Genomic DNA, 12376 nt, shown 5'->3' with positions numbered 1-12376 from the left:
TGTGTATTGTCTCTGGGTATTCAGAGAGTGGTGAGCCACGTTTCTCTGTCAGATCTCTACCCATGAGATCAGCACTCATATAATGTGGTTCTTAAACCAGTAACTTCACTCAGAAAGCCAGCCACAAACTGTCAGTAAAACTCTGCACAACATGGGCTTTGTGGCTTTAATTGATCATGTAGATTTCCCAATCAGTTAAAATGAATGGACATATATCTTCCAGCATAATGCTAGAAAATTGTGTGAATTTGGCACTGTTCTCTTGGATTCCATGTGGAGTCCAACAACAGAGTGTAGCCAGGAAATTGCTTATGATTAGCTGAGAGGAATTTTGGGAATTCTGCATTTGTGCATGGTTGTATGTGAGTCTCAAAGTTCCTGAGAGCAATAGAGGTACATGCAGATAGTTCCATGCAAGTTAAAGCCAATTTTACAGATGGTGTTTTGAGTATATAATAAAAACCAAAATCTCAAGCCTTGGCAACCTGAGCCAATAGTTCAGCATCTACTTACTTTAGTTACTTTGTGATTACTCTAAGGTAATTATGTAAAGCAAGATGCTTTGAAAGTGTTACATAATTATAATAATTTAAATGGGCTTCTATTTAATTACTTGAATGTGGGATATTTAAAAATGCATCCTGAGACAGTAAATTTCAAATGAAGATGCTAAAAATTGCTTTGTTTGTGTGTAGCATGGTGGTTGAGGATCAGAGTGGGGGAATGGTTGTGGATATAGGAGGAGTGAGTGTTAATTGTGGTACACCTAACTCTGTTTACTCTACCAAGTTGTGTACACTGATTTGTAAAGAGACACAGCTGCTAAGAAGAAGCTTTTTCTTTCTCAACTGCTTCAAATGCATTACAAAATTGTAACCAAAACATTTCTCTTAGTAACCCTTCAACTGTGGTAACTTCGTATGGTTTGTAATTGCAATATAATTTTGGGAAATTAATTTACATTTGTTTATATCTAAGCACATCATACCCGGAAAGAAAAGCCTGCAACTAACTTCTCAATAAGAAAGTATGGCATAATCCAGTTCAACATATATTTTTCTTAGGAAGCCCTGCAGGATTGAGGATGACTTGCTTCCACTCCAGTCTGTGGGTCTGGGTGACTGATGAGAGGCCGGTGTAACACCTGGAGATTTTGATACATGTGGGGCAGGAGATGCTTGCTCAGACAGGCGGATGGGTAATTTGAAAGGTGGCTTACTCCTTTCACCAGTTACACTGGGCTTCTTTGTACACCCTTCTCAGAGCTATCTTGGACCAGGGATTCCCAGAGTTGGTGGGGATGTTGCATTTTTCAAGGAGGTTTTATGAACATTTTTGAATCTTTCCTTCAATCCGCCATTCCAAGTTCTGGCAGGGAAATGCAACACTGAACCTGTTGCTAAGAAGTGTCTCTAAGATGTAGTTAACTACTAACTTAAGTAACACGGTGACAAATTTGTTGTCTTTATCTAATCCTTTTCAAGCAGGAGGATTAAAAATATTAACTTCTAACAAACATAAATCTTAGTTGGGCGTTATTGTTTAAATAATTTAGAATTGCTGAGCAGCAATAGAGGAAACAATTGCCAGCTGCAACCCAATCTGCTAATTGTTACTTGTACTTATGTCCAAGAATCTAACAGCAGAATGCAAATTCACAAGTGCTTTGTTAGATAAACATTTATCTTAAATGTTTGATTAGAAATCATCTTGCCCATTGTGGTATATAAATATAGACATTTCATTCCACTGGACTAAAATTTATGTTTCAAAAAAGGATCTCTATAAGACCTGATGATGAATACTGTTGAGACATTAAGGGAAGTAGTTGTTTGCTAGCCCTTAGTAGAATGATTTTGATCAATCTCGAACCAATTCTTGATGGGTATGGACTCAAAGTAAAACTAATCATGTTTCACTCACTGCTGCTTAGAGAAAGTACAAAGATGGCTGAAGTGAAAAATGGAAAATGAAATCTGCTTGTGAATTTAAGATGAGCTTTGTTCTTCCATGCATGTATTAAAGTTGAATTGGCAGAGCAAATGGTTTTTCTGGGTACCCAAAATTATAAATTATATCAATTACCTCTATTGTAGGTCATTGTTTAGAAGGTATATACTTTGCAAGTGTATCATTGAAGTTGCAGCATGCATACCATTGTAGTACAAATTACTTCAGTCAAAAATGAATTTTGTTTCCACTCATCTCCCTTGCAGGCTACAGCACAGTATTAAAACAAGTTTGTCACTGAACTATTCACGATTCAACCCACTGCCTGGACTTAACACCTACATTCTTCCTGTCTCCATTCTAACTCATACTAATGTGTGCCCTGAAATTATTATCTTGGCCTCAACCAGCATAACAGTGAGGCCCTGCACCAGTGTACCTGATAATCTTTGACAGGAAACGAAACTGGGGACAGAGCCTCAGTCCTGTCAAAGTTATCAAGATGTCGTAAGAGTTTTTGAATGTCTTGGATATATTTTAAATTATTAAATTGTTTTAAATAATTGAAAAAATAAAAATGATTAAAAAAAAATAGAAGTCCACTCTTCTAGAGCAGTTGTTTGAAATTGTGGGTAACTTTTTTGCATTCCAGTTCTGTTAGTTCCCCATAAGTTCTTAGGACCTGCAGGTGAGGCAGGTGGTGCTTGACAGGAAAGTAAGAAGGATAATTAGGAACATTGTGTGCTCCTCTGTTGTCTTTCATAGCATCCGTGAACTCCTTTCATAGAGAATCGAAGAGCTTCATGTCTTTCTGCATGCTTCTCCATTTTAAGTGGTTAGAGACCACAGATTTCTATGACTATGAGGATGTTGCAATTTTTCTGAGAGACTTTGAAGGTGTCTTTGAAGTGCTTCCTTTGTCCCACTGACAGGGCTCAGAATAGAATGTTTTTTTTGGCTATCTGGCATCAAACGTGTGGCTGTTGTTAACCACCAGTTGAAACTGATTGAATATGCTCAGAGGCTTGATGCCGGATATGTTGACCTGGGAGAGGAGACTGATATTTGATTGTCTGATCTGCTAATGGATTGGGAGAAATTTTAGAGACTGCATAGATGGTACTTCTCTAGTGCTGTGAGGGGTTTATTATACGTTGTCTATGATTCCAGAGCATACAAGAAAACTGGAAGTCACTACTGCTTGGCAGACCAAAAGTTGGTGCAAGGTTTGGTGTACGAACATTCTTTTCCAGGGTCACCTGAAGTGTGTGCTGGTGCACTGGAGGTGGTGGTGAGATTTGTCATTGATGTCCGCCAGAACGAAGAGGTGGCTTCCAAAATATGGAATGTGACCTTTTTTCAGGTACTTTGCATGGGTTCTGATTGTCAATAGGTGGTGGTGTGCTGTGGGGACAGGTTGGTGGAGGATCTTTGCCTTACAGATGTTTAGTTTAAGGCTCATCCTCTCATGCACTTCAGTGAAGGATTAAATTAGTTGGTTGGAGCTTGCTCATCTGTGTACTGTAATTCAATGACTGAGTTTGGAATGACCTCTGAGTGGAACAACAAAGGCTAACTCATTTCCATTCATCCTGTAGATTAATTCTAATCCAGTGGGAAACTTTATTAGAGATGAGATGTAGTATTGCAGCAAGGAAGATTGAGAAGAGAGTTTGAGTAATGATGCAGCCTTGCCTGACCCCAATCTGCACAAGGCTTGGGTCTGTGGTGAATCTGTCGCTTATGGTCACAACTTGCATGTCATGATGCAGCAGTCATGAAATAATGATGAGTTTTTGAATGGTGTACAAGTAGTTGAAGTTCATACCAAATCATTGGTACTTCATGGAGAGGGCAGCAACTCACCTTGTGGAGGAACCTGTATCAGTGACACAAACTGTGCACAAAAAATAATTGAGATTTTTGTTTTAACAGGAATCAGTTTAAAAGATTAAATTCAGACACAGTGACGCAACTAGTAGAGCTGCTTCCTCACAGCACTAGAGACCTGGTTTTGAATCTGATCTCCAATGCTGTCTGTATGGAGTTTCTATGTTTTCCTCGTGACTGTGTGAGTTTCTTCCAGGTGCTCGAGTTTCATCCCAAAGAAATGTGGGCTGGTAGGTTAATTGGCCACTAAGTTGCCCCTTGTGTATTGATTTGTGTAAAAATCGGTGTTTGGTGGTTAGTATGGATTTGGTGGGCCAAAGGGCCTGCTTCCATGCTGTATTTCTCTGTGACTCTATGATAAGTTTTTGCACCATGATTGTTTCCTTCTGATGACCATCTATCTCAATGTGCCTGGATAGTAACATGAATGGAAAGTCAGCCCAACAAACTTTGTATGTTAAAGAGCATATGCACCAGGGCTTTGGATTTGAATTCCAGGCCAAGAGTCATTCTATATCACCACACCTTGGCTAAATCTATGCCACCCTGAATAAGTAACTGATGATTAACTTTGACCTCTAGCTGCATTGATTGTTAAATCGATAGTCACACTTTTGTGAATTGAAGACCTGGAAATAGCAGATGGCACTCGTGGCTGAAATGAATGAATCAGTGACATCTGTGGGTGACATTTTTCAAAATCAGTAACAAAGGGATCATGTGCTATAATATTGTGTCATAGTTTATAGTTAATTAAAGCTGAATTTAGAAAGGGACTTTTACCAAAGATGAGCATTAAGAAACATTGCAGTTCTGACAGTTGTAGAGCATTCTATGCATTTATAAATTGCTCCCAAACTTTGCAAGTATCAAAAAAAGTTCAAATGACCAGCTATGTTATTGTTTGTCTTTTCACATCTAGGCAAAGCGTAAATCTTCTAGAAGTCTCTCTCCAACAACATTGCCTATCTGCAACATGATTCTAATTAGTGTGAATCAGAACATCGATCTTTCTGGATTTAAGCTGAATATCATTTAGATTTTTGTTAAAACATACGTTGAGTGTTGAAAATTTTGTGACTCTGCTGAGCTGCAGCCAGTTAAAATTCCAGTGCTGCACTTTTATTTCATGCTGCATTGTTGTGTAATTTTGTAGTGCAGAGGTAGAAAACTCTTCCACCCCCTCCCCTATCCCTTTTCCATTAGTTACTGAGGGAAGGCCATCTGGTATTTAACCTAGCATTTGCCTATGAATACAGCAGGGCTCGTAGGGAAGTAAGTTAGCACATTTGCTGGGCGCCATCATCTCCGTGTCTGAGTTAAGGATGATAACATACACAGCAGAAGGAGTCTCATAGAATCCAGGACTGAGATCAGTTCGTGGATCTGTGGAGGTCGGAGCATGTTTGTATTTGTTCGAAATTTCTTAGGCATTAATGCATTATAGCACAGCTAACGGTAGGCAATGGCTATGTGCAGCAGATTGGGTTATGTTTATTTTATAATAGAAATGACTGAACAATTTATAGGGTAACTGTTGTTTACTGTTGGTGCTTTACAAAACCCTTGATCACTATTATACTGTGCACGTGGTCTTTTGTTGAGTCAAATGTCTACTTTGTATGCAGTACTTTTTTAAAAAAAAACTATTCATCTTTGTTTTTGTTGTAAATAGCCTGTATTAAAAAAAAATCACCAAATTAGGAGAGTACATTGTACATTTCAAATCTGCTTTCATGATATTTTTTAAAAGAACTTTGTACTGAGACGTTTACATTCAAAGAACAAAATTGTTTTCTTTAGACTTACATTTGACAGTAAATTAAAGGGATATTTTTGATCATTGTAGTATTAATGAAAATAGACAGTAGAAATTATGTTTCAGTGATTCTTGGTGCCGAGAACCTCAAACACTTCAGAATCGGACTGTATTGTATTGTCTTGTGGATGAATGCATGTCAGTGGGGGCCCCGACTTGGGCTAGTTGAGTATCTCAGAAATGGGTCATTTGCAAAATGAGAGAGAATGATTTTAAAACTGATTTAGGAACAGTGCAATGCAAAAGGAATGCATCGGTACTAGGTGAGTGGCTTACATGGTTTGAAGTATTATTTTTCAAGTGCTTGCACTTTTTGCATGCACATTCTCAAGTCTAATTATCTTGCATTTTACACAAGTTTATTTACCTCACGTCATGATTTCTGAATACTTATTACTGGCCTATTGTATACATTCATCTATGTTATGTGAGCTAATCTCTGGTGAACTGCATTTTTCACTATTATTTTGATTCACAAAGAACAAAGTGAAATTTTCACTGAAAATTATCTACACGCTTGCAATGCTCAATGTGAGTATAGCCAACATCCTGCCTTAAACATTAGTCTATAAATTCCCCATAGATTTGACACAGTAACAAATTTTGATGAGAGTCTGAATGGATTTAGCATCTTACATATGGTATGTAATAAATAGCCTGGAAGTTGAGATCTGTACTCCAAAAGAATTTGATGATATTAGAGACCCAGTTTATTTTGATGGGTGGCCTGGGTTAAAATGGAATCAGAGAAGGAGGAATAAGTCACTTTTTATTTTCTTTGTCATGTGCAATTCCATTCTTTGAATACAAATGTCACAAATCACTCTGTGGACGTTACTCATGAATCTTGAACACGATTGGGTTACTGAGCTTCAAAAGTAACTCAATAAAGAATTTTGTCATTTCATTTTCTTTCCGTGTTGACAAATCTACCATTATCTTAAACCGATACTTGTATTGGAAAATATCTTCAAAAGTAATCGTAAATATAACTGTAGAAGAATTCACTTTTTATTTATAGATATTTTTCATTCATTTATTACTGTAACCACCAGAACGCTACTCATAAATCAAAAGACTGATTCATGAATTATTAAATAATTATGCTTGAGAGTCTTTGCCTCTTGAGTTCCTCTTCCCCCACCCAGTGATTTTTTTCTTGCCATGTTAGGTTCTTCCCCTGGCCAAGCCATCTGTCAGGCAGATCATCCAAATGCTTTGCAGATTTACTTTCTGATTTAAGAACTAGAATATTGTGAGGTTGTGTCTCACATCCTACTTCAAGCAGGTGAACAAGCATCAAAAGCTCAATTTATCCAAGGTTATATCATTACCAAGAAACTGAAATTGAAGCTCACATCCTTTTAATTACCACATATTTTAAGCAATCACTATTTCAGGTCTGATTTTTTTTGTTATTACATTCATCGTATGCGAATTGTAGTTCAATGGCTTCTTCTAATCACGCTCATATCTTTGTTTTATTTCCAACCAAGTAGGTGGTTCATTATTTTAGTTACAGGTCATCCCCAGGTTACGAATGCAGACTATACATCTTGTACATATGAATGAGCACGTGAGAGACCAGAGGGATAGATTTGCCAGCTGCTACAGAGCTGCAGGCATCTTCTGCCGTGTTAAAACCCAGTTTGCAGCCGCATTTCTGACTTGCAAACAGTCCAGGTTACGAACAGTTCACAGGAATGGAACCTGAGGAGGACTTGTTTGGGACAAATGTTTTTATCCCTGTGCAGAGTCTTTTTATCATCCAGAAACACAATTTAAAGAGAATTTGCATAAAAAATGATCTGGGCAGAATGAATGATATTTAAATGGTAGCCAGTTAAGTTCCTTCACTGTTGTTAGATCTAAGTCCTGAAATTCTCTACCCCAGCAGCATATCTTCACCAGAAGCAGTACTGCAGTTCATGGAAGCCCTGAACAGCACCTTCTCAAGGTGAATGACACCCATGTCCCAAAAGTATATATTTTTTAAATTCAAAGAATATCTGCTGTAAAACAAATTAAAGATGTTCATGTTTTAAGTTTCATGGAATCAATTGAGATTTGTTTGTCAGAGCAAAAAAAAACTTTTATCACCTTCTGAACAAGTATAATAAATTGTTAGTATATTAAATTTAAGTATGTTTATTTACACTTACAGAATATGGATTATTACATATTGTATAATGTATTAAAATAAAATTGTTCCCTAATCAAAGTGCCTTTTTCCACGAGCATTTTGTGGAAAATATATCAGCTCACTCGGAAGTCTGTGGTAACGGGATACATTTTTACTAGTATTTACTTCAGTAACTTTTGAGTTTTTTTTTCTGTCTGTCACCAATTATGCTGCAAATATTTATTTTGTGTCAATCTTTGTAAAAGTCATTAACGTATCTCATGTCAGAGCTCTTTACTATTTTATGTATTCTTTTTGTGTGGACCTGAACTCAATCTTAAGAAATGTTGCCTTTTATTATGGGTTTGGCTGTTAAGCTCATTTGTCTTTGTTACAGGCTTATGAGTGGGCTCTACAAGGTATGCGGCACCTTGCATGCATCAGTATGGATGACTGCTGTTCGCCAGAACGTTGTGGACCTATTGCAAAATATCTGGAAAATCATCATTGTCAACATCCTGAAATTCCAGATGCAAAGTTTCAAGAAATGAAACAATTGGCATGTGAATTAAAAAATGAGAAGGGGATGAAACAGTGGAAGTTTGCTTGGTCCAAATGCCAAGAGACAAAGCTCATCTTTGAAAAAAAACTAGAAGCTGCATTGCGGACCAGAAAGTCATTGCCATCAGATCATAAGCTTCCTGAATTTGAAAGTATGAGAAATGAGAATTTAAGTGTAGAACCCAGGAGGCATTCAGATGGTATTGAGCTAAAATTACAATGTGAACGAGGTTCTGCAGGTTCAAACAATAGTGTTTATTCTCCAAGCAATAGATCAACACATTGTGGTCTGTGGAAGAAAGACAAATTCTTAACACAATCATCAGACATTTGTTATGGGACCATAAATAATGAAGTTTCTGTACCTGAAACTATTCCCAGCAAAAATTCTACTGCTTGTTACCAGGACTTTGATCAAGTGGGAGGAGGAAGAGTTTGTGCCTCTGTTCATATGTCAACACCAGAGGCTTGCAAACATCTGCAGAGTACGTTTGATAAAGAAGCCAACTGTGAAAGCAATGTTAACTTTTCTCACACAAAATCTAGATGCTCTTCAGTGCCAGAGTACCAGAATCAACATCAGAAAAAACTACTGCGGAAAGCACAGAGTTTTGACTGTTCACCTAATGAGACTTTCAGGTACAATTCATGTCAAAGAACTTCTCTTGAACCTGCAAGGCATGGAAACACGGGAGTGTTCATTAAAGGGCTTGAAGTGAGCAGCACTGAACTTAATGATAGACCTTGTATCTCTAGACAGCAACCATTGTTCATTTGGACTGAAAACCAAGCAGAAGGTCACAGAAGTTATATTCCCTTACCGGAGGCCAAGGCTAAGGTTAGGTGGGTATTAAATTCATCCAGGAGTAGTGTAAATTTACAGACAAACACAGCAAGAAATAGCTTCCTTTAAATTAAGCCGTAACATTACACTGACACGAAATATTTAGAGAAAGTGTGTACTTGTTCTGAATATTTACCGTCATTTCCCAGTAACAGCTACATATTCAGAGTTGCTTAGTACAGTGACTTCCTCAAATACTACCTATATTGATTATGCCCTCTTTTTTCTTTAAAAGGAATTGGTTTTCTCAATGATTATGACTCTCATCTGTGTGTGCGTGTGTGTGAGAGAGAGAGAAATTTTAAAGAAAAGCCCTCTGGAAAAAATCTTCAAAAGATTACTTTGAAATTCTTGGCTTCTTTCATATGACAAGCTCTCTGATATTTTGAACAAGCGATCATTCATAATTTCTGAACCTGAATAGAGAGTGTCAGTCACTCATAAAAGCATTGAGTGCTAGTTCATAATCAGTATTTTGATGGATAGCCATGTGTGCAATTTCAAGCAGACTTCAATGGGTTGGGATTGGAAGTAAGAATGCAACTATTTATTACCTCCCATTTCCTTGGGGATTGCAGTTATACTCAGTAATGACCTGGTTGAAACTGGTAGTTGAATACAAACTATTGAACACAAAGATTGAATTTGGATCCTTTGCTTCTGTATTCTGCAGTATCACCAGTTGAAGTGCAATCACTGATGGAGTAGTCAACTTAGCTTTTATATTCCTTTTAACTTTATAGTGATTGTCTACAGTATTGGAACAATGCAAAATATAGGATGTGCATTTCTCTGAGAACTATGTAAGTGACTCTATGTTTAAAATGAGAAATGGCACTGCACAGCACCATGCTAATTTAAAAATACTGCTTTAGTTTTAACCTGATGTATTTTCCTTTGATTTAAACATGAAAATTAATCGTCTGGTTCCTAGACATTAGTGAATACTTGGAAATATATTCAGTGCTTACCTATCAATTTCATTGTGAAAACAAATCTAGGTAGCCAATAATGAAGAGCTTTAAAGCTCTTGGGAGATTTTCCAATGGTATAATTGGGAAAAATAAAACCTATTTAAATTGTTCTCAGCAGGAAACCTTTTGGTTCTTACAACCAATTTATGAAGTTGACGCCAATAAGTGAGAGAAATGTGATGTCATTCCCATCTCACACTAAAATGTGAAACATGATCAGTTGCAGTGGTTAAGGGTCAATAGAGAATGAAAATTGCTCTGAAAATAATATATTAAAGCAGTCATTTTGCTAAATTCAGACTAATTGTCCTGCAGATATTAAAAAGGAAACAACAAACAATTTGCTGGAGGAACTCAGTGGGTTGAGCAGCAGCTGTTGCAGAGGGAGGAATTGTCAGCTTTGGGTCAAAACCCTGCATCAGGATGTAGAGAGTGGGTGGGGAGATGGCCAATTTAAAGAGGAGAGGGGGAGTGGTGAAACAGGACCCTAAGGTGATTGGTGGACAGAAAGGGGTGAACGGTTGGACAGGCCAGGGAGGGGTGGAGTTGGGAGACAGAGGCAGGTGGATGATGGATGGAGATAGAGGAAAAAAAGAAGCAAGCTGGGGCAGGGGAGGATGAAGGTGGAGACAGCTACTTAAAAAGGAAACATAGATATTGTGTTTTAATGAACTTGGCTCTGTAGGTTTTTAAAGAGTCAAAAGAGTGCACATGTTGCAAATCTGAAATAAAATCAGAAAATGTTGGAAACTCTCAGCGGGCTTGGCAGCATCTGTGGGAAGATGTTTCAGGTTGAAGACCTTTCATTAGGTTTTGAATGTTTTTGGCTGCTTTGGCGTCATTGTTATTAAAAACCAAAATAATGTATGAGGTTTTGCCATTGGAAAAAGGGACATTTATATTTAATTGCACTTTGTAATAGAAGGTCTTTAGCAATTTAAAAAAAAATGTAAGTAAACACATTTAAAAGTAACCAGAGCAAGTTACCAAAGTCAGATTTGTTAACTGAAATAAAAACAAAGTGATAGAGATACTCAGCAAGTCGAGGAGCATCTGTGGTCAATGCTTCAGGTCAATTTTCTGTATTATTCAGCACTTTTAAAATGAAGTTTGTGTAATCGTGGATAAAATTAACACTTAGGTGCCCATCTTTGAAGTGCCCATTATTAGCTGCTATGAATCATCATACTAAACATAATAGATATATCATGAAAATAAAAATACAGATGCTGCAGATCTAAAATAAAAACAGAAAATGCTGGAAATACTCAGCAGATCAGGCCACATCTGTGGGAAGAGAAGTAGTCAACATTTTTATTTTATAATAAATCTATCATGTTCACCAGCTCTTGGTTCATAATTCCTCCACCAAATCTTAAAGAATTCTTTAGGTCAATTGTGAGGAGTAATATTTTGTATTGAGTTTTTCTTCATATACAGTGAATATAAATTTGGGAGCATTAAACTGCCAGAAATATCTGACTACCATCCAGGCCATTGCTCGCATTCATTGAATCAGGAAAGTACAGCACAGTAGGATGCTATTCCCACATCGAGTTTACACCAGTTTTTTTGTGGAGGATCCAGTTATCCTCCTGTTGCCATAGTCCTGCATTTTTTTCTTTTTAATTTGTCTGTTTACCTCTTGAATGCTCCTATTGAACCTGTTTTTTCCACCATGTCAGGAAAAGCATTATAAATTTTAACAATTTGTTCTATTTTAAAGAAAAAAGTTAGTCCACTTGATGCCTCTGGTTCTTTTTGCAGTTACTTTATTCCTGGACCATCTGAGTACTAACTGTGCAAGCATTGGGGTTTTCCTTCACTTACTTTATGATTCTCCATCATAATTTAAACAACTCTCCATCAACTTTTGCTGCCATGAGGAAAACAAATCCAGTTTCCCCAGCCTACCACACAACTGTAAACCCAATCCTGATGAAGGGTCTCGACCCCAAAGCATCGACTGTTTATTTCCCTCCATAGATGCTGCCTGACCTGCTGAGTTCCTCTAGCATTTTGTGTGTGTTACTGTAAACCCAAGATCCTTTCTAGTAAAGGGGGACCTTAAAGGAAGAAACAAACTTAAAAAACTGAACAGTTTATAGATGGAAGGTCAAAAACTAGGTGCCACGTGGTAGCCATTACTAAAGGCTATAAATGTAACATGATTGAGAATTAAATATTCTAGGTTTAAAAAGAATCTTTAGAAAGTG

General features: G+C 37.2%; 1 protein-coding gene across 1 annotated transcript in view; it reads left to right on the top strand.

The window, feature by feature from the left end:
* The window catches only part of plekhg4 (pleckstrin homology domain containing, family G (with RhoGef domain) member 4), a 103697-nt gene that overhangs the window by 63649 nt on the left and 27672 nt on the right, over nucleotides 1-12376 (top strand). Inside the window, exon 15 of the mRNA XM_052028712.1 lies at nucleotides 8179-9185. Within this exon, the coding sequence (XP_051884672.1) occupies nucleotides 8179-9185 (1007 nt within the window). The remainder of the gene's footprint in view (nucleotides 1-8178; nucleotides 9186-12376) is intronic.

The sequence above is a fragment of the Pristis pectinata genome, chromosome 13 (genome assembly GCF_009764475.1).
Source record: "Pristis pectinata isolate sPriPec2 chromosome 13, sPriPec2.1.pri, whole genome shotgun sequence".
NCBI classification, from domain to species: domain Eukaryota; kingdom Metazoa; phylum Chordata; class Chondrichthyes; order Rhinopristiformes; family Pristidae; genus Pristis; species Pristis pectinata.
The sequence above is the reverse complement of the archived record's forward strand: the minus strand, read 5'-3'. Positions and strand labels throughout refer to the sequence as shown.